The 22,137-nt window shown below is 56.7% G+C and overlaps 3 protein-coding genes across 3 annotated transcripts in view; all 3 read right to left on the bottom strand.

Annotated features, from left to right (window-relative positions):
• Positions 1-340: 340 nt before the first annotated feature.
• Positions 341-1,668, bottom strand: J7T54_008134 (uncharacterized protein; the record flags this gene model as incomplete). The annotated part of the gene is made up of 2 exons (XM_051502733.1): positions 341-711; positions 798-1,668. The coding sequence occupies 2 exons, from the start codon at positions 1,666-1,668 to the stop codon at positions 341-343; spliced, it is 1,242 nt and encodes a 413-aa protein (XP_051365896.1).
• A 1,567-nt stretch (positions 1,669-3,235) lies between these two features.
• On the bottom strand, positions 3,236-6,742 carry J7T54_008133 (uncharacterized protein; the record flags this gene model as incomplete). The annotated part of the gene is made up of 2 exons (XM_051502732.1): positions 3,236-6,556; positions 6,653-6,742. 2 exons carry the CDS (start codon positions 6,740-6,742, stop codon positions 3,236-3,238), a joined length of 3,411 nt encoding a protein of 1,136 aa, XP_051365895.1.
• A 604-nt stretch (positions 6,743-7,346) lies between these two features.
• J7T54_008132 (Linear gramicidin synthase subunit C) overlaps positions 7,347-22,137 on the bottom strand; it is a gene marked incomplete at both ends in the record, with an annotated part of 32,208 nt that continues 17,417 nt past the window's right edge. The window contains 5 exons of the mRNA XM_051502731.1: positions 7,347-13,517; positions 13,890-14,150; positions 14,198-19,242; positions 19,327-19,950; positions 20,104-22,111. Of these exons, the coding sequence (XP_051365894.1) occupies positions 7,347-13,517; positions 13,890-14,150; positions 14,198-19,242; positions 19,327-19,950; positions 20,104-22,111 (14,109 nt within the window). The remainder of the gene's footprint in view (positions 13,518-13,889; positions 14,151-14,197; positions 19,243-19,326; positions 19,951-20,103; positions 22,112-22,137) is intronic.

The raw sequence follows: 22,137 nt of genomic DNA, 5'->3' as shown, positions 1-22,137 counted from the left end.
AACGTGAACAGAGGAGGCCCTGATCGTCACTAGTCCACACCAGTCCAATGGAAGGAGGAGTACGAGAAGGCGTTATTACTGTATCCAATATTCATATTCCAAAGTGAATCTACCAGCTCCAGGAGTACATCTCACTGGCCATTACCTCCGCGATCCAATAAACGCCCTGCATGACAGCCAATTATACAAAGGTGGCCCGCTGACCCCGGGAGCTCTGAACAGGCACCCCAGGTATCCAAAAAAGAAAAAGAAAACAAGGCCGTGATATGATATGCGCGTGATGTATAGGATCTGATTCATGACTCTATTCTCCCTTGTCGACAAGGAAAGGTGAAGGAAATTAGGCGGCCTCCTCGCCCAGCAGCAGCGAGCTCTGCACATCGGGATCCACCGCCGTCTCGGGGTCGGTGTAGTTGACGGGCTTGTGCATGCGGAGCACCCAGAGGAAGTAGTCCTCGAGGACGCAGAGGTTGAGGAGCAGGTCGTTGGTGTTCCAGGCAATGGCGCAGACAATGGCGCCAGCGACGGCATCGAGGATGAAGTGGTTGGCCGTGGCGACAATGGCGGTCAGGATGAGCGCAGGGTAGCACATGCCACCGATGACAATGGCGATGCGCTTCCAGGAAGCGGGACGAAGTCCGTTGATGGGCAAGGTGGCCACGGTGAGACCGATGAGGAGCGAGTAGCCAAAGTGCAGCGAGGGCATGGCAGCTATACACATGTTAGCAGGCTATTTTCGCAGACGGTTGAATAAGACTTGCCGTATTGGTTGCAGAACTTGTTGGTGGTCCAGACACTGCTCTCGCCTGTCTTGCTGTGGACGGTGTCCACGAAGCCAAAGCTCTTGGCCTCCTCTGCGTCCTCGCCCTTGTAGTTGGGGTCGCTCAGGAGACGGGGAGGCATGCAGGGCCACAGGGTGAAGATGACAAAGGCAATCAGATTGCACATGGCCATGGTGCGGCGGCGGGCCTCGTACAAGGCAGGGCCAGCGGACACGTTGTCAGAGCTGACGCGGCCGGACATGACACGGCGCTTGCGGGTGGTAGTGAGGTAGTAGAGGATGACGAGGAAAAAGATGGTTCCCGGGATGTGGATGAAGGAGTAGGTGCGGTTGATCCAGTGCAGCAAGGTCGGGTGCTCGAGGAACCACTGCTGGAAGCCAACCTCCCAGAAGATGTGCAGGCTCTGCTCGAGGTGGATGAGCTGCAGCGCGTGCCGGCGCGCGACGTCGACGGTGCCCTCGACGAGGGTGAGGGCGGTAAAGGCGCGGCCGACCTGGTAGACCCAGTAGAGGAGGGCCCAGTACCAGCACTCGGCCAGGAAGGGGAACTTTTGGAGCACGCGGCTCAGGAGGCGATCCTTGAAGACCAACGTATTGGGGGTGGTGACGAACTTCTCGTAGCCAAAGGCCTTGACACGGCGGCGTCTGTGGCTCGAGACCTCGTGGGCGAGGAGGGAAGGCGAGGAGCTCGAGCTCCAGCCCTCTGGCGAGCCGCTGCGGCTGGGATGGAGGTCATCGTGCTTCTTGTGATGGGTCGTGTCGGGCCCCCAGCCAGCAGTGGCGGTCTTGCCGTCCTTGAAGCTGTAGTCCTTGTTGCGATTGAAGTAGGCTCCTCCGAAGAGAAGGGTTACCACGACCAGTGGCTCGAGAAAGGCACCGGCGCCCATGTTTGAGAGGAGGGCGAGTTGGGTTCTGCCGCGGTCGGCGGCGTCGAAAGATCAGGCGATGGCGACAATAACAGGGGGGGACGATGCGTGACAAACAGTCTTTGAGTTATGATGGAAACTTGGGTTGATTAGTGCCAGTGAAGACGGGCGATGGTGGCTGAGTCAAAAAAGGATTAGGGTTCAAGTCCAGAAGAGAAGGGAAGACGACCTGGAAGATGGAGAGGAGGAGGAGGACGAGGACGACGAAGGGGGGAGAAAAGACTGGGCTTGGAGGTGAGATTCTTGTCGCGGAAGAGCGGCCAGAATTTGATTTGAGGGTACGGTACCTCTCTCCTGTCGGGCTTTACCAAGCGTCCTTGGCCGGCCGACCGATGATGATTTGATCCAGTACGTAAGGGCCGGCACTTGGCAATTCGTGGACGAATGGGATTTAGATGAATGCCGAAGCCCCGGTGAAGGTGAATTCGACGTCGAGGCCGGGGTAGGGCACAGTACCTTTCCTCACCTTACCTTATACGTTCATTGCGAGCCCTGGTGACTGGTGAATCTGGTGAGGACTGGACTTGAAGTTGAATCCGGCACCACGAGAATGGGAATGCCATGTTGATTACATTGCCCTGTCGCAACTTTTGCGGGTGGTCGCGTGCCCAGTGTCCACTTGGCCGCTGTCCACGACTGGACCCCACTGGCAGGTGCGGGCAAGAGTGGTGTCAATCTCCAGGGGCAGGTGCATGTCATGTGCCCGTGCTCTGGAGTTTGCGTGCAGGCCCCCAATCAACCATAATCGCTGCATTCCACTGCCCTTCGCTCTGGAAAAACCAAGTACACCTTTGTTCCTGAGCCTGAGCCACCTGCTGGAGCATGGCGTCTCGAGACTTCCAAGTCCGCTGCCCTGATCGACTGGAGACTGGGTGGTGCGGATTTCGCGCCACATCGGCGAGTCGTCAAGTGGATCGCCAAGTGGATCGCCATTCCCGAGCGATCCGGCGTGCAGGTGCAGCCCCTTCCTGCCCCTGTCAGCCTCAAAAAGTTGGCGATCCATCTGCCTCCCGTCACCGTGACGCGGCACAGCGCGTGCGTGCAGCACATGTACAGTAAGCACACGCTGACCAGCTTTGTGTTCGTCAGCGAGTGTAACCCACGCCTTGTGAAGCCCTTGGACTTGATCGGGGTATGAGACCATATACTACGTATTATGTATTCCGAGCACTGATGATCCCACGCATGAACAAGTAATTACTTGTCGGCGTCGCCGTTCAAGTCTCATGGTTTGGATGACGTCATCGTCAAGCAGCTGCCGATGCGACACTCAAGAGGAGCATCATGGTCTCAGGGAACATGAACGTAGCTCGACTCACAACAGGTGGACTTGTGATGTTTGATACCCCGCATTCCTATAGCCGCGGTGCAAGCAATTGACTCATGCGATTCTATGGTACTTATCCAACTCGGGTCGTGAGGAGGGTTGCATATGTATACTCCATACTCCTGTGTCTTACCCCTGAACCAAACACATGCAAACTGACAGCAGCCGCCATTTGATGATCGTACTTGTTGGCCAACATCGTCAACCGCTCATCTCACCATCCTCTACCATGCGCCCCAGGATCAGACTCTGCACCACGAGCTCATCGTTCAGCACCCTGATATTGCCAAACAGCGGCGCCGCGACAGCAGGAGTGCGCTTCCGCTTCTTCCCACCCGCCTCTGGGGCGCACAGCACCGCTTCCACTGTCGCCGTGCCGCTGTCGATATACACCCAATCAATCGGCGTCTCTGCCCTCGCATGCTTTGTCAGGACTTCGCAGGCCTGCTCGGCTGTGTGGACCCGTGAGGTGCGGGCGCCCAGCGCCTGCATGAGGAACATGTACGGCTCCTTGAGGTCACTGCGTGCCTTCTTGGAGTCCACCACGATGAGCAGCCTCTGACCCTCGAGCAGCTTGCGGCGTCGTCGGACAATCTCGCACAGGCTGGTCTCTTCCGGGGGGCAGGGCGCGAGGCTGCGCGAGCGGAGTGCGTTGCCAAGGACGGCCGACGCCCCGGCGCAGAGAAGATACGGTTCCCAATCCACAAGGGTGCCCTTGGTCAGGCAGGTCTGGATCCATTGTGGTGCTAAACATGGGAAGCCCAGTGCCAATGCTTGCATGTACTTTGCCTTGCGTGAGTGGCCGTCCGCGATTAACGCCGTGAACCCCTTCTCTAGATGACACGGTCTGACCACCGTTGCGTCCTCGAGGTCGAGCGTGAGCTCCGAGGCGCCCATGATGGGTGATCGCTCAAAGAGCACGTCGAACCCCTCAGAGAGGACCGATCCGCCTGCTTGCTCGATGCGCGCCTCGAGCTTTGTGCGGTCTTGTGCCTTGGATCCGGTGGCTTGGAAGGAGAGCGCAAAGACCATGCCGTCAAGGAGTCGAGCGCAGCGCGCAAGCGGCGCCAGTGATGGCTTGGAGGACCGCACAGACTTTGTGTGCACCACGCTCCTCTCCAGGACACTAGGTGATGGGGACACTTGCAATTCGTCCGTCGATTGGGATTCGTGAAAATATTTCGGATCCCTGACGGAACGTCGCTGCCGCTTCGCTCTGGAGCCATGTGCGGCGTGGTCTCCAAGCCGCAGTGCCTGCTTGCGCAAGCTTCCCTCAACCGGTGACTGTAGAGTCGCCGACACGGCCCTCGCTGGTTGGAACTGAGGAGAATCCAATACGCTAGGCGTAGACAACACTGATGAGGGTAGTGCTGAGGACAGCATACTAGTGTCTGACGAAGCCGTTGCTGCATCGCTGTTCACGCTGCTTGCTCTCCCTTGCTCGGCCGCCGCTTTGAACGTTGGCGTACGTTTTCTGCCAGATGACCGGACAGCATGAGGGGTGGGCTTGGCAGGCGATGTCTCTCGAGACTCTCGCTCACCATCCTCCGTTGACTGGATGTGAGGCGGGTCATCGGCCGTGGATTTCTCCACTTCCTCACGTGGAGGCGACGCTGTCGATGCTGGGCTACCCGCTGGATCAGTGGCCTGGTCAGTGCTAGTGACCGCTTCTTTGCAAGGCACCTCTGATGCAGAAGAAGTGACAATGACGTTTCGCCTGGACGCCCGCCTATCGTTTTTCTGTGGTGGTCGGCGCACCAGTGGCACGGACGATGTGCCTAGCTCAGTGGATGGATTCAGATGTGAGGACAAGTCGGGATCTAGACGGGGCAGATCCGGCTCAGACCGCAGCTGCGGGACCTCCGCGGAGAGTGTAGGATCCGGACTCATCGCGGGACTCGTAGCCGGTATGCGGTCATCCAACTCTGGTGGCAGGTCGGGCTCGTCCTCGTTCGTTGGGACTTGGGCTTCGGCATCTGGCACCTCCGGCACCGGCGGTGGTGTACCAGTGCCCTGCCTGGTACTGCTGGTCACAGGCACGGCGTTCGAGGCGGCCTTCCTTTGTTGCGAGTCCACTACCACGGGCGGCTCATTGGAGCTCTTGGAAGGCTCAGGAGCAGTCTCGGCGGCGCCTGGCACAGGTAGGTTTTCCTTGTCCCTCAGCGAAAGCCTCCTCTTCTTCCGAGAAGACGGCGCCTCGCTGTGGAAAATTGATATCTGCACCGAGGGGACCTTGACCTTGGCCGTCTCTTGTGTAGCTTTTGCTTTCCTCCTCTCGACCTGCCTCTGTCGCTCCGCTCGTCGCAACGTATCATCTTCGCTGTCACTTCCGACGAATTCATATGGGTCTCTGCGGAACACCTTTCTCTCCTGTGATTTCTGCACGCTCTCGTACCGAACCTGGGGCTGTCGGGGGGCCGAAGACCTGGGTAGGCGCGTGGATGGCGAGGCTGGGATGGCTTCTTCCGTGGACGAGCGCGCAGCAGACGGCGTCTCCTCCTCAATGCGCTCCATCGGTCTCGAATTCCTGGCCGTCTTCGGTGCATCTTCCAGCCTCCCCGGGCTCGAAGTTCCCACATCTGTAGGTGACGAGATATTCGCACGGTTCTTTAGTGGTGATGTTTCGGCGGCCTGGGGCGAGTATGAGACGTGGCCAATGTTGGGCGAGGGCCGAGACGACGTCGGGCTTATTCTGAGTGGCTTCACAGCGGAGGAGAACTGCGTCTGGCCAAAGAGTTGACTGCCGACGAGGGGCGCCGCCATGCTGGGCTTTGAGCCGAACGGATTCTTAGGTAAGGCGGGCGTCTCTGGCACCGCAGCACCGGCACCCTGCTTAAAGGGCGTATAAGCATTGTTCGAGTATTGCTGCTGTGATTCTCTCCATTCGCCTCGAGTGTTCTCGAACCCGCCGTCTTCCGACACCTGGGACGAGGGCCGGCCGAATTCGCTAAAGTTGCCAAAGTTGACGGCGCCGGTGTCATCAGTCTGTAGGGTTCGGTCGCCAGTCGCCTCGGTTGGCATCTCCGGGTCGAGGGTGTCGTCGAGGCCTCGGCTCGAGGGCAGCGAGTGGCACACGGCGTCATAGTCGCGGTCCTCGTTGACCTGGGTCGGTGTTTGCTGGGAAATGTCCATCTTGACTGCGGGAACGACAGCCCCGGCAGGCTGGGCGTGGGGTCTCAGGGATGGGTCATCGTTGTCATTCTCGTAGCTCGGTTCGTGAGAGCGAGGAAACTCAATGTGCGTCGGGGGGGGCGGGTTGTGATGCGTCACGTCGCGCGGAGGGTTCCGTATTGACGATTGTTGCTTTTGCGGGCTTGCTGGCTGATCCCTGCACGCCACCCCGGTCTCGCTAGGCTGCCCGCCCGCTACACGCGTCTGCTGCGCGTGGTTGCCTGTTGCAGAGCACGCTCGATCTTCGGTGCTCAACAATTGTGCCTCGAATCTGTCTTCTGCCTGATTATCCTGCACCCAGCCGATGTGCGTCTGCGTTGGATCGTCTTCATCTCGATGCCGGGCGCTCGACTGCACATTGTGTTAGCCCAGCGCGCCCGAACCACACACGGTAGACGACAGGCGACAGACGACGGACGGGTGCCGTCTGCACTGCATGGTACGTACCGGGACGCCTAGCTCGCTGCGGATTGCATCAAGAACGATCAGGCTATCTTGGATCTCCTGCGTATCGACCTGCGAGTCGATCTGTGTCATTGTTGGCGTGGAGGGCGCATGTCGTCCCCTCTTTGTTGCAACGTCGGAGGGGCATCGCACCGCATCCTCCCCCGGCTGCTAATTGAATTCCCGGGACAGCCCGCAATGGGCGCCGCGATGGTGACACGACTGCACGTGACTGCATTGGCCAGTCCCAGTACCCGTACGGTGGAATACCATAAAGTTCCCGACAAAGTCGCCAGCCGGGTCTATAATAAAGGAAGTTGATAGCACTATTATAGATAGCTGTCTTCAAACTAATACAGAGGCCTCGGCCTTATCGCTCTTTTTTTACCTTTTAATTAGCTACTGTGAGTCTAAACTAGCAGGTGAGCAGTTGTCCTGGTCAGTTTGTGATAAATCGAGGTGTAGCGGTGTAGGGTAGCCTTCCTCGCCTATGAGCTCAAGCCTCGGATAATCCGCAGAACTGAGCAAACACAATTGGGCCATTGAAACACCAGTGGAAACTGAATCAAGACCGAACAAAACCGTTGTAATAATGCATATACGGTAAAGTAATGCACCCTCAATCAACGGATCATCACAGCTCCTAGCCGGTCGCCTCGGTCAGTCGCTGACCTCCCGACGGCGAGCAAGCAGCACTTCACCGCGCAATCCTTATCAAGGCCTCCTCAAACCCATGAAACCACGCGCGAATCTTCTCCTGATGCCTCAAATGCTGACTATACAGCACCGAAATCCCAAGTTTTCCACCCGACACACCCGCCAACACCTCAAACAGCGCGTACCGCTTCGCCTCGGCCGCGGAAGACGGGTCAATGTCGAACGAGGCTCCACACTCCGCGCCGGCGGCCATGGCGGAGGGTGATGTGACCTCGAAGAAGGCGTCATCGCGTTCAAGTTGCTGGTACACGCCCGCGTAATTGTAGACGACCTCCGCGGGGAGCTGGCTTCGGACAAAGGATGCGGCGGCGTCGGCCGTGGCGAATTGAGAGGTGAACCATGCGGCGCCGGTGTCTGGGGACGCGGCTGTGGACATGGTGGAGTGGACCTTGGCTACCATGTCGTGGAGACTGTCCTGAGTATCCTCGCTAAGAGATCCCGCGTCGACGTGAACCGGGTAGAGCGTGGTGAACCATCCTACGGTCCTTGATAGGTCCAGCTCTAGCTGGTCGTCCCAACTATCGCGACCATGACCCTCATTGTACACCACTGGCAAGTCTCTATCCTCAAAGGCACGACGGAACGAGTACATGAGCGCGGAGATCATCAGCTCAATCGGCTTTGTGCCCAAGGCTTGATTGCACGACCCGAGAATCGCCTTGGTGGTCTCCTCATCAAGAGTGAACGTTAGGGTCGAAGAGTCCTTGTCCAAGCTCGCCGCGGCGGCATCGTCGGTCCAGTAGGCGACCTGCGACAATGGAGGCTGAAGCAGACGTCCTTCGCCTTGGCCGGCGATGGTGAGTTGACCGGCACGCTGCTGTTGCAACGTGGACCACGTGGCGAAGGATGTCCCGACCGGCGCGAGCGGCGATGGGTCGCTGGTAAGTAACTTCTCCAGGTCTGCCAGGATGATGCGCCAGGAGACCAGGTCAATGATGAGATGGTGGATCGTGATGAAGAGCGTCTGGACACCATGGACTTCAAAGAGAACCACGGCGATCAATGGGCCGCTCGTAATGTCTAGGCTGGCGCGTTGAGCCTTGATGGCAGATGCAACTTCCGCGTAGTTGTTGCACGCGCGCATTGTGCAGCGGAAATTATCCATTGTGGGCGTGATCTGCTGTGCCCACACACCTTCGCCGTCCGGACGGAAGCGCGCGCGGAGAATCGGATGTGCCTGCAGTATCTGGCCAAACGCGACTTCGAGGCTTGTCTGCGTGATGGCTGTCCTCGGCCGAAGGTAAAAGAACTGGTCAAAGCAGACACTGGGGCTCGGCTGGTGAAGGAAGAACATTTGCTGAATCGGCGCCAGCGGCACGATCTGGTCTTCCGGGGTATGGAGGTCGTCCCTGGAAAGAGTCTGCGGAACATGGTCGCCGTCGCCGGCGTCCAATATTCGGCGGACTGTCTTGAAGCGCGTGACCATGCCGGTCGAGATGCGCAATCCCTCGCCTCGCGCAGCAGTGGACAGCTGCATGGCTGTGATGGAGTCTCCTCCGAGGTAGAAGAAGTTTTCATCAACTCCAATAGGTGTGATCGCAGCATTAATGTTGAGAACTTGGGCGATCAGACGGCAAAGAGTCCGCTCATCCTCCGTCGAAGGCAGTCGCTGTGTGACATCGGCATCCTCGCGTGCTACTGATGCCAGGTCCGCAGCTGTGAAAGTGGAACCAGCCTCGCGAAGTTTCCTGCGATCTGTCTTGCCTGACGTAGTCAAAGGCAAATTGTAGATAGCGAACCATGCTGATGGTACCATGTAATCGGGTACCATGTCACGAAGCTGACTCTCGACGGTCGCTGGAGTGGAGAGAAGCACAATGTCCACTCCATTGGTATTTCTTGGCGACGAAGGTTGATCAGGCGTCTCCAATACCACGAAAGCAGCAAGCAGTGGATGGCGACTCTCGCCCCTCGGCTTGATGATTTCGGCGACGAGCTGATGAGCCTCGGGGTAGCACTGCGAAATCGAGACTTCCACATCACCAAGCTCGACGCGCTGCCCACGAATCTTGACCTGCGAGTCTTTCCGGCCAATGTAGTTGAGCGACCCGTCAGGGTTGTAGGAAACCAGGTCTCCAGTCTTGTAGAGTCGACCTTGGCGTCCGGCAGAGTGGTCGCCACGTGAGCCGTTGATGAGCCACGGGGGTGAATTGACGAATGAGGAATCGGTAGCCTCTTGATCATGCAAGTAAGAGGTGGCAAGGATTTGGCCTTCGATGAGAAGCTCTCCAACGACACCAACGGGCTGGAGTTGTGTGTGGTCATCGGGATGAACGACCCAACTGACACCACCCACGGCTGTGCCGATACGGGCGGGCTGCAGATCGGCGGCGAGGTCAACACGCGCCACGCAGCACAGGATCGCGCACTCGGTGGGCCCGTAGCCGTGCAAGACGGTTTGCCCCGGCCTTGACCAACGATGGAAGTCCTGCGCGGCCGAAACTTCTCCCGCAAGCATGATGGTGGTCAAGCTCGGAACGTGCATCGGATCGATCAGCTTCGCGACGGATGGTGTCAGGTAGGCGGTATTGACTCGCAGATTGCGTACACTCTGAGTGAGATTGTTGCGAATATCATAGTTGGAGGGAATGCACACAGTGCCGCCGTGGACCAAGGTTGTCAGAATCTCCTGTAGTGAGGCGTCGAAAGCGTATGATGCGAATTGGAGCACCCTTGACTCTGGGCCCAGCCCGATGGCCAATCCATGATACCAGCAGCTTGTCGCGATGGCTCCTTGACTGACAACGACACCCTTTGGCTGGCCTGTACTGCCGGATGTAAAAATGATGTACGCAGCAGATGTCGGATCAACTACCTCGCACCGTGGGATCGCGGGACTGTCGACAAAGAGCTCATGATCAACAGCCACAACCGCCAAATGAGCGTGATCCCCGGCCAGCGTCCCAGCGAGAGCAGGCGAGGTCAAGAGGGTCTTTGCGTCGATCTGGGTCAAGACCTGCCTCCTCCGGTCTGCTGGCTGGCTCGGGTCCATCGGCACAAACGTTGCGCCAGCTTGTAGAACTGCAAGCATTGCGACAACCGCTAAAATCGACGGATCGAAGCACAACGGAACGATTGCACCAGGTGCAATGCCGCGTTTGTCTGAGAGATATCGTGAGAGCTTCGTAGCCGCTTCTTCCAGCTCGCGATACGTCATTTCCCAGTCCCAGGCGCTCACAGCGATCGACCCCGGCTGATTCTGTGCCTTCTTCTGCACAAGAGTATGAACACATGCCTCTATTGGGTCTGGAACCACGCAGTTCCACGACCAAAGCTGGTTCTTGTCGGCAGGCGAGAGACTCTCCGTCTGGCCTAGTACTGTGTCGGGATCCAGAGTCGAAAGCTCGCAGATGGAAAAGCGGAACTGCTCGAGAATACGCTCAGCTCGCCACTGCGGAAGGATCCGCGCATCGAAATTGAATGCGACGTGCATTGTCCCCGACCTGGAGAGGCTGCAGATGACCGAGAGGGGATACGTGCTAGATGCTCCACTCGCAACGACAGCTTCCCGCCAGACACCGAGTGCTTGGTGGCCACCTTGATCATGAACCTTGTCATCCTCATGAGGCTGGATGACAAGGAGTGTCTTGAAATCGCAGGCTCTGTGCGCCTCTTCACTCAGCCTGGCGATATTCTGCAGCCCGTGCTGCTCATGCGGCATCATAGCCGTAGCGCCAGCCTGCACGTCAGTCAAAAAGTCAAGCAGCGTCAGAGTGTCATCTCTCGCAGGCACCGCGATCCGCACAGGAACGGTAGCAATCGTTGGACCAAGGATGTCTTCAATGCCAGGCACGGGCGCATTCCGGCCAGAGAGCGTGGCGCCGAAAACAACGTCTGGCGAGCCGCTGTAGCGGTACACGGTCAGAGCCCAGGCGGCGCGTATGAGGGTTGCTACCGTGACGCTGGATTTGTGGCTCGGTGGCGTAGTGAAGGAAATACTGAGGGAGGCATCGGCAGTGATTGGGGTGTCCAGGAGGGACATGGACGGAGGTGTGGGCGGGAAAGGAGTGGATTCGCAGCCAGCTAGGGCGGTGGCCCAGAATTGCTTGTTCACATCTTCATCCTGTTGCAACAGATATCGGACGAATGTGCTGAAGAGCGGGCCAGATCCAAGGGTATTGCGGTCGTCATGATAAAGTCTGTGGACAAGCGCTTGAATCTGTGGCAGCGAGTGACCGTCGTAAATCGAGTGGTGAATTGTCCAGACCAAGTATGAAGCAGCGTCTTCCTGGATAAGGGCGAACCGTGTAAGCGACTTTCCGAATTGCATCAATTCTTTCTTGTCCTGGAGGAGATAGCCCTCCAAGTTGGTGCCGTGCGTCCACGAAACGCTTTCATACGATTGAGGTCTGATGACGACCTGCACGAGAGGACCAGCTCGAGCTTGTGCAATTCTAGTGCGAAGTATCGGCGTTCTGCGCACCGCCTCGTCCCAAGCACGTTGTAGTCGGACACAGTCTGTGGCCGGAGAAACCTCCATGACGTTCTGGATGACATATTCACCGGGTCGTTGCGCTGAGAGCGCCACAAGACCCTGCTGGAGAGGTGTTGCAGGGTAGATGTCCTCAACCTCCTCCTTAGAGACTAAGCAAGCTTGACCCACCTGGTCGACGTAGCTCGCCAGACTCTCACTTTCAATTGCAGAAACGGGAACGAGCGAAAAAGCCTCGACATCGCCCTGTGTCTCCCCGACTGTGTGGTCCGGAGTCTTCAAAAGTGCGAGCTCTGTCGCGAGATCCCCAAGGCGCGGATGCTGGAAGATCAACGCAACAGAGACATCAAGACCGGCCTTTCTCGCCTTGGCCACGAGCCCCATCGCTTTGAGCGAGTCACCTCCAACGCGGAAGAAGTTGTCCTCGAGCGTGATGTCCGACTCTTCGATTTGCAAAACATCACACCACAGCATCTGCAACGCTACCTCGATCCCCGTCTGTGGCTTGGTGTTGTCTCCACTGGCTTGACGTAACTTCTCACCAATGTACGCAGCGGAAAAGTGGCAGCCGATGTCACGAAGCTTGCGGCGATCGGTCTTGCCGGCCATGGTAAGCGGGATGGCCGAAACAGCGAACCAGACTGTCGGGACCATGTACGTCGGCAGTCGCTGGGCGAGTGCGTCTTCGAGAGCGGTTGTGCTGCACATGATACCGATGTCGACGCCATTTCGGTGGACAGTCTCAGTGACCATTTGGCTCGCTTCATTGCTGGAGTCCAAGAGCACAAACGCAGCGAGGACCTGCTGATTTGCATCGCCGTCAGCCAGCCGAATCACATCCACCACCACCTCCTTGGACTGAGGAACGTAGGTTAGAGCATGGTGCTCCACCTCCCCCAATTCCACACGCTGCCCACGTAGCTTGACCTGGGCATCCTTCCTCCCAAGGTACACCAAGTCACCACTCTCTAGGTACCGCACCAGGTCGCCAGTCTTGTAAAGTCGGGCGTTGCGTCCTGGATGTGACGCCGAGCCCTGAACCAGGAACTCGGGATCGGTGATGAAAGAACCTTCCGTGTGCGATGGGTCGTTGAGATAGCCTTGGCCGACGATGGGACCCTCAAGCAGTAGCTCACCGGTGGCTCCCGGTGGAGCCAAGACATTGTGGTTGTTGGGATCGACGACCCAGGTGACCGCTCCGCTGCCTCTTCCGATCCCGGTGATAGAATTCGGCCCTTGTGCGTCGTTGATCGTGCTGGTAGGCGTGCACTCTGATGGTCCGTAGCAGTTGACCACGCGCACCCGAGCGGGCCAGTGCGCGATATCGATCGAGCGCAACTGCTCGCCACCGAGAATCATGGTCGTGACCAGCGGCATCTCATCGGGCTCGAGCAGACGACAGACTGAAGGCGTAACGTCAATTGTGTTGACGCCAAAGTGAACAATTGCCTCAGTCAGACAGTTTTTGCGGTCGTCCTCAGAGGGGACACAGACACAACCTCCAGTAGACAAGACCATCATGAGAGTGTTAATTGACACGTCAAAGCTGTAGGAGGCAAAGTCCAGGATCCTGGTGGCAGGGGTGAAACCGATACGTGAAGCTTGGTGAGTGATTGCAGAGGCAAAGGACTTGTGGCTGATTATGGTGCCCTTTGGCTTGCCTGTGGTGCCGGACGTGAAGATGATGTACATGGTGGATCTAGGGTCGCTTTGCTGGACCTGTGGAATTGGGTATTTTAGGTGTGAGTTATCTTCAATGATGATGAACTTTTCGATGATTCCCGAGAGCAAATCGGAAGACGACCGTGAACAAATTCCGGTGGTTGCGCGGGTTTGTCGGACAATGCTGGATAGGCGTTCCTCGGGTTGAGATGGGTCAAGGAGAACAAAAGCGTAGCCTGCTCGAAGTACCGCGACCATGGCGACCGCTGTGAACTTTGACTTTTCAAAACAGAGAGGAATAATACTGTGCGGAGCAAGGCCGCTCTGCAGCAGACAAGACGCAAGTCGACCAGCGTGTTCCCACATGTCCCTATAGGTCAAGTCGCCGTCCCAACTGCAGATAGCAACCTTACCGGGGTACTTGCTTACGGTCTCCTCGAGCAGGTCGTGAACGCACATGTCGGCAGTTGGCGGGACCACGCCGTTCCATTCCCATATTTGCTGGCGAGCCTGAGAGAGCACAATGTCAAGGGTCGAAATCTGAGCATCAGGCTGGGAGACAATGGCGTTGACTGCAGCGCTGAAGCAGTCGCCGATGCGAGCAGCGTCTACTTCGCTGAGCGCTTCGTGGTAGTCGACGATGAGCTGCAGAGCGTCGGGGCTGTCGATAGCCCGGACGGAAATGGTATACTAATCGCAATTAGCCAGACTCTGGCTGGGAGAGGAGCGTCACTTACCTCTGTGGGATCGTAGCCACCAGCTAATGAAATCTCAACCACCTCGTCAACATTGTCATGACCTCTCCTCTCCTCTCCCGTTTTCTGATACGAGACAACACTGTTGAACAGGGTATCGCCGCCCAATCCAAGGCCACTATGCAGCTCCGCCAGCGACACAGTCTGGTATGGCAAGCTCTCTAGATACCACGCCTGCATCGCATCGAGTGTCTGCGCCACTGTAGACGCCTCGGTGGCCCCAAGACGAACCCAAGAGGTCAGCATGCCAATCATGGGTCCGAGAATGATATCAGCCCCGGGAATGGGTAGGTCTCGTCCTGAGCAGAGGATCCCAAAGCATGGGTCAAGTGAGCCGGTGTACCAGCGCAAGACGAGCGCCCAAGCAAGTTGTATGACCGTCGCGGTTGTGATTTCGGTGTGCTTGCAGAAGTTCCGAATGAGGACGCTGTCCAAGCCCGGCACACTGATTGACGTGGCTTGTTGCTTTTCGTCGATGGCTTCGGACTCGGTGGCTGGGACAAGGTCTGGAAAATGACATGGCTCGCAGCCCTGAAGACGGTTGATCCAGAACTGTAGACCCTCTTCGCGCGACTGACGCTCGACAAACGTGACAAAGTTGCCGTATGAAGTCGCAGGGGTCAAAGAACGGTTGCCGTCGTGAGTATAAGCGGCTTGGAGGTCGCGTGCGAGAAGAGTTGTTGAGTAGCCATCGATGATGGCGTGGTTGATCTGGAGGACAAGGTGCACATCGCTGGCGCTGACCTGGAAGATGGCGAGGTGGTGCTGCAAGTCGGAGGGGCTATAAGAAGGCGGTGCGCTGGACCTGACCGCTTCCACGACATTCTCAAAGCTGGCAGAGGACTTGACTGTTGTGCTGATCGGCGGATTTGAGAGAATCACTTGCACACTGCGGCCGCTCATGGGGAGATGAACGATGCGCGCGCGAAGGAGGTCATGCCGCTGCACCACCGCCCGCCAAGCACCGCGGAGTCTTGACAAGTCAACAGCTCCATCCCTGCTTCCCTCTCTCGCCAACACCTTGACGTGGATCCGAGAGTGGTATGCCTTGGAATCTTTCTGCTGACTGATAAGAATGCCCTGTTGAGCCGGTGCTAATGAATAGATATCCTCAATCTCGTCGATGGAGGCAATGTTGAGATGTGGAAGTACGGAGACGTGGAATTCGTCAATAGCCGCATATGAGTCGAATATAGCTGGAAAGTCGGAGATTGTTAGCCGGGCTGTGTTGTCGTGGGCCATGGTCTCGCGTAGGTTCTCAAGGGTGGTTTCGTAGTTCTTGACCCACGCTGAGATGTTCCTGTGTGACTGTACAGACTGCGGGAAGATGAAATTCACATTCAGCAGCCCGCCGCTCACACCAGCCAACACATCAAAGACCGCATGTCGTCTGAATGGCTCAAATTCTTGCACGTCCTTGCTGGACGTTGGCGCGCTGATGTTCCGGAAAAGTGAATTTTCGCGCTCGAGCTGGCCAAAGCCACCGCTGTAGTTGAACATGATCTCTGCGGGCAATTTGGCAATGAAATCGCTGGCCGAGTCACTGTCGACAAAGTGAGAGACAAAGTCTGCCCAACCACTGTGTGACAGGCCACGCATGTGGTCTTTTGTCATCCGAATGTACTCATGAATACTGGTCGTGTTTGTCGCCTGCGTGATCTGCACCGGTGTGAGGGTAGTAAACCATCCGACGGTGCGCGATAGATCCAAGTTGTCGTCCCAAACTTCGCGACCATGACCCTCGTTCCAGAGACACGGCAAAGATCTGTCATTAAAGGTGCAAGAAAAGGCGTGCAAAAGAGCCGCGACCATGAGCTCCAGCGGACGTGTCCGGTAGAGGTTGTTGCATGCGCCGAACAGGGCGGAAGTGGCCGATGCCTCGAGAGTGAAACTCTGCCGCATAGTTTCTTGGATAGCGTTGCTATCTGCGTCGAGATCCCAGTATGACAACATGGGCGGGACGATCTCCGTGGAGCCTGTCTGGTGGCGGAGGTTCATCTCGGCGAAGGTTTTCTGGAGGTTGCACCAAGCAGAGAATGACAGAGACGGCGGAGGGAGTGTTTGTACTTTGTTGACGGAGGCTGCAATGATGAGACTCTCCAGGTCCTGTAGAATGGTCCTCCAGGAAACAAGATCAACGACAAGATGATGGACCGCGAGAAACAAATTCTGTTCTTCATCTCTCTCAATCAGGACTCCAGCAAGAAGAGGACCGCTCTCAATGTTTAGAGACTGACGACAGCGAGCAATAGCGGCTATTGTCGCCGTCTGATCCGAACATTCCTCAGACACCAACGTGTATGACCCCCGTGGCTCTGGCAAGATGTACTGCTGCCAGCCGTGAGCTGCGTCGTGGTAGAATCGGGCGCGTAGCATGGCATGTGTCTGCACGACAACATCGAGAGCCCTGACCAGCATCTCATACCGAACCGGTGAATCCACGCGGAGGAAGAAACACTGGTCAAATTGAACATGAGGATCACGTTGGTGGCCGAAGAAAACTTGTTGGATCGGGGTGAGGCTGAATGGTTGGCCGGGGGCCTCCTCACTGAAGATCTTGGTGTCATTGGGCAGCGATTGGTTACCGCCAATTGCCGCGAGAACCCGACTGATGGTTTTGGCTTTGAGTATTGTGGCTACTGGGACAATGACAGAAGAAGCACGGAGTGAAGAGGAAACATGCATCGCGGTGATGGAGTCGCCTCCAAGGCGGAGGAAGCTGTCGTCGAGCCCTATGGTGTGTGGAGGAAGGCCGAGAGTTCGTGACCAGACGCTCTGCATCAGGATTTCATCCACAGTGGAGGGCATACGTTTGCTTGCATTGGCCATGCCACAGGTTTGGTCAAACATTGTCCTCGCATAGCAAGCGGCGCCCAGCTCGCGTAGTCGCCTGCGATCGGCTTTTCCCGAGGCGTTGAGCGGCAGTTCCTGCATCTCGAACCAAACGGTGGGAATCATGTAGCTCAGCAACCTCTTGCTCAGCTCTTCCTCTAGCTCAGGGCTTATAGGAGACATGGAAATGCCATGATCGACGTCTCCATCTGCAGTCATGGTCCTGGGAACAACGGCAAAGACCGCAAGCGCATGGTCCTTTGCACCACCTGTCTCGACCGCCTCGACCACAATTTGCGTGTCGCGCACACAAGCCTGCACGTGATGATTTACCTCCGTCAATTCGAGACGTTGACCACGGATCTTGACCTGACTGTCTTTACGGCCGATGTAGGAAAGCGTGCCATCGGCGTGGTATCTGACCAGATCACCAGTGAGGTAGACTCTCCCACGCCTCTTTGACATCAACCATGCTGGATCCTGGATGAATGAGGATCGGGTTCGGTCCGGATCATTGATGTAGCAGTCCGCGAGGATAGAGCCCTCGATCGCGAGTTCACCGACGGCGCCGAGGGGCATGAGCCTGCTAGGGTCCGTGGAATCGACAACCCAGCTGACGGAGCCAACCGCGTGACCCAGCATGCCGGAGCGATTGTCATCGCGGTCATCCATTTTGTCGATGCGTCTGCCACAGCAGATCACCGCAGCCTCGGTCGGCCCATATAGATTGACAAGATTGTCAACCGCACCCGTCCATCGCTCAACATCGGCGTGAGCCACAGCCTCACCACCAAACAACAGCGTCTTCAGCGACTTCACCGAGTTTGGCTGCAATGTTCGCGCCACCGAAGGCGTCAACAAGGCCACGTTGACGTTGTACGCAGCCATCGTACCCGCCAGGTCTCCCATAAGCTCGTCTCTCGCTGGAACGCAGATACAGCCGCCGTGGACAAGGGTTGTGAGGATCTCAGTGATGGAAGCGTCGAATGTGTAGGCGGCAAATTGGAGAAATCGTGAGCTTGGTGTGAGGCTAATGAGGGCGCCGTGGTGAACGCTGCTGGTGCTGATGGCGCGGTGGGAGACGAGGACTCCCTTTGGCTGGCCTGTACTGCCGGAGGTGAAGAGCACGTATGCGCCTGAAGTAGGGCTTGAGGGGTGATGCTCTGTTGAGGGGGGCATCGTCTCCTGCAGGTCTTTGATTAGCTGTGATCCGACGGATAGTGTGCGTTGTCCTTCTCCAGCGTCAAGGTCGCGTTGGTGTTCTGATGTGAGGACTAGCTTCGCTCCAGTCTGACGGAGAACCTGCTTTCGCCTTTCTGGTGCCTGCGTCGTATCCAGAGGAGTGAACATTGCCGAAGCTTTAAGAACAGCCATCATAGCCACAACTGTCCACATTGACTTGTTGTTAAACACAAGAGGAATAATGTCACTCCTCGTGATACCCAATATGGCCAAGTGACTCGCGAGAAGCTGCGAGTAAGACATGAGGTTCTCGTATGTGAGCTTCCCGTCCCAAGCCTCAACGGCAACTGCTGATGGCTGGCGAAGCCGCTGATCCTGGATGAGGTCATGAATACACCGCTCCACCGCTGCCGGGACGGTATCGTTCCAGCGCCGCAGCTGCTCGACTTCAGGTGCGAGAAGTCCCCCAAGGCCCGCAATGAGATCGTCTGGCCCAGCGTTTAGGAGTTGCTGAGTAATAGCAACAAAATAGTCCAGAATAGCCCCCATCCTCCACTCCTCAACGACACGAGGATCGAAAGCGCAACCAATCTTCATCGAACCATCCTTGACCATTTGACAGATGATTGTGACCGCATACGTGGTAAATTCGCGCGTCCGAGCCGAAGACTGCCAGATGCCAAGCTCCGAGCTCTGATACTTTGCAGGGTCATCTTGCGCTGGCTGCACAACAAGCAGGGTCTGGAAAGTACAAGCACGCTGACAGGACGTGTCGATGGTGGCGATCTTGTGGAGGCCTGTCTGCTCGTAAGGCATCATTGAGATGGCCTGACTGTTGACACGATCAAGATACCCCGAGACAGTGAGCACCTCCTGCTCAATCCTGGGAAGCTGCACTCGAATGGGAACAGTGGCAATGGTCGGCCCAGTAACAGCTTCGATGCTTGGAATATTGACGTTGCGACCAGAGAGTGTCATCCCAAAGACAACATCGTCCGTGCCGGTCTGTCGACCTATAGTTAGGGCCCACGACGCTCTAAGCACTGTTGCAACAGTGATTCCGCTACTCGTTAGCGACTGGGGAGTATAGCACGCACGCTCAAGAAGAGCGTCGGCTACGACATTGTACCCTTCGCTAGGCAAGGCAGGGAATGTCGGCGTATCGTAACCCTCAATCTGAGTTTTCCAAAAATTGACAGCTTCGTCGCCTTTGGAGTTCTCCATGATATGCTTGACGAAGAGGCTAAAAGGCGGTCGCGACAATGGAGCGACTGTCGTTGAGAGATAGACGCGCTCGGCCTCGGCTTTCATTAGGTGAAGACAGCCGCCGTCGTAAATGGAGTGATGGATCGACCAGACGAACCATCTCTTGGTCGCGGCCTCATCTGTGACAATCGCGTATCGTGCCAACGGCACGCCAAGCTCCATCACTTCCAGCTTGTCACTACTCAGATACGCCTCTAAATCCATCGCTTCCCGCCAGAAAATGCCTGCTTTGAGGACGGCTTGCACGAGACCATGTCCCTCGAGCTGAACAAGTCTTGTGCGAAGAATGGAGTTAGCGCGAACAGTGTGCTCCCAACTTTGGCGGAATCTGAGCAGATCGACGTCGTCTGCGAGCTCCATGATATTTTGAAGAACGTAGTCACCAGGATTTTTGATTGTCTGGGCGAGGAGACCTTCCTGCATAGGGGTGCAGGGGTACACATCTTCCACACTCCCTGGTACGATGTTGCACATGTCTGCAACTTCCTGTCGACATTGTGCAACAGCAAGTCCGTCACCAAGTAGTGAAAATGGCGGTACGTCTTCGAAATCAACAACGTTGCCGGCCGCATCATAAACCGATGGCTTCAATATCGAAATCAAATCACCCAGTCTTGAGCACTGGAAGACTTGTGCGACCGAAAGTGTAATCCCAGACCTGCGAGCAAGACCAGCGAGTCTCATGGCCGCGATTGAATCCCCACCAAGGTGAAAGAAATTGTCATCAAGCCCAATGACTTCCGCAGGCAGGTCGAGGACCTGGGACCACAACAAGAGAAGCTGTCGTCCAGTCTCTGTGGCAGGAGCCTCTCTGGGTGATTTGTCGATATTCTGAAAGCTTGCTAGCTGGGTTTTCGAGAAGCGAGACGCCAGCTCGCGCAGCCTCTTCCTGTCTGTCTTGCCGGAGGCGGTGAGCGGGACAGCTGAGATTTCAAACCAGGTGGACGGAACCATGTAGGATGGGAGATGCGATGACAGGGTTTCCGCAACGCCTACCGGGCTCTCGACAATCTTGAGCTCCGTGCCAGCATCGTCCGAAACAACAAAGGCAGCGATGGCCGGGATCGCTCCGTCGCCGCGAGGCGTGAACACCTCTACCGTAACCTGCTGCACTCCTTTCAGAGCCGCAGTGATTTGCAGCTCGATTTCCTTGAGCTCCAAACGTTGCCCACGGACCTTAACCTGCGTGTCCGCCCGGCCGACGTACACTAAACCTCCATCGGCTGTGTATCTTGCCAGATCGCCAGTCCTGTATACTTTGCCCTTCCGTCCATAGCGTACCAACCACGCCGGATCTTCAACAAAGGAGCCTGACGTACTTTGCGCGTCGTTGAGATAGCCCGCTGCGAGCCCATGACCTTCAATGAGTAGCTCACCGACGACACCGATGGGTACGAGCTGTGGAAGATTGGATGGGTTGGCGAGCCAGGTCGTAGCGCCTATGGCTCGACCAATGCGGCCCTGGTCAGTGTACAGTGTTTCGCCCGAGTTCATGACACAGAACACCGTTGTTTCCGTAGGTCCAAAGCCGTTGAATACACGATCTAGGTGTTTCCATCTCGAAAAGTCGTCCGTGGTCGTGGCTTCGCCACCAAGAATGATAGTCTTCAAACTCGGCACACTCTTCGGGTCAATCAGCCCAGCAACCGTAGGCGTGAGGAACATTAAGTCCACCTGAAATTTGTTGATGGCGCCGGAAATGTTGTCCATCCGGTCATCACTGCTAGGAATGCAGATGCAGCCGCCGAAGATGAGTGTCGTCATGATCTCCATGATGCACGCGTCAAACGTATAGGATGAAAATTGGAAAACCCTTGACGAAGCTGAAAAGCCAACTTCTGTTCCATGCGAAATGCAACTTGTCGCCACTGCTTGGTGTTGGACGAGAACGCCTTTGGGGATACCAGTGCTCCCGGAAGTGAAGAGGACATAACAGAGGGCGTCGGGGTCGACGGCTAAAGGTTCGTGCCCGTGGTAGCCCTGTGCCCCCATGTTGTCCATCGCGTTTTGATCAATCGTCAGCACTGTCCTACTTTCGTTGTCAAGTGAAGCCGCATAATTTGCCGATGCGAGTATGATCCGTCCATGGATCTCTCCAAGCAGCGTTTCGCGTCTCGAGGCAGCCTGCGTCGGATCCAGAGGCACGAACGCTGCACCAGCTTTGAGTACGCCGAGAATCGAGACAATAACCCAGAAACTTTTATCGAAGCAAATTGGTATCCTTTCGACGCGTGGCTGGACGCCTAAGGCGAGAAGGTGCCATGCCAGGCGAGTGCTGAGCCTATCCAGCTCGGCGTATGTGAACTCTCCATCCCAGGCGCACACCGCGGATCGTGTTGGAGATCTGTGAGCTTGGTGGTTGATCAACTCGTGTACACTTCTCTCCACCGGTGGTGGGAGATTCTTGTTCCATTCCCATAGCTGATCGCGAGTCGATTCGTCGAGGAGCTGGGCGTCTGTAATGCTGCCAGCATCATTGTTCTCGACGATGGACGCGATGGCGACACTGAAGCTGTCGGCCAATCGATCTGCCTGTGTCGTGGATAGCGGGACACGACAGTCCAATGCCACTCTGATATTATGGCCATCATCGACGGCCTGTATGGAAATTGCGTACTGTTTGTCCCTATGTTAGCGACGCA

Source organism: Emericellopsis cladophorae (genome assembly GCF_022114955.1).
Source record: "Emericellopsis cladophorae strain MUM 19.33 chromosome Unknown NODE_3_length_1261782_cov_116_963312, whole genome shotgun sequence".
Taxonomy (NCBI): Eukaryota; Fungi; Ascomycota; class Sordariomycetes; order Hypocreales; family Bionectriaceae; genus Emericellopsis; species Emericellopsis cladophorae.
The sequence above is the reverse complement of the archived record's forward strand: the minus strand, read 5'-3'. Positions and strand labels throughout refer to the sequence as shown.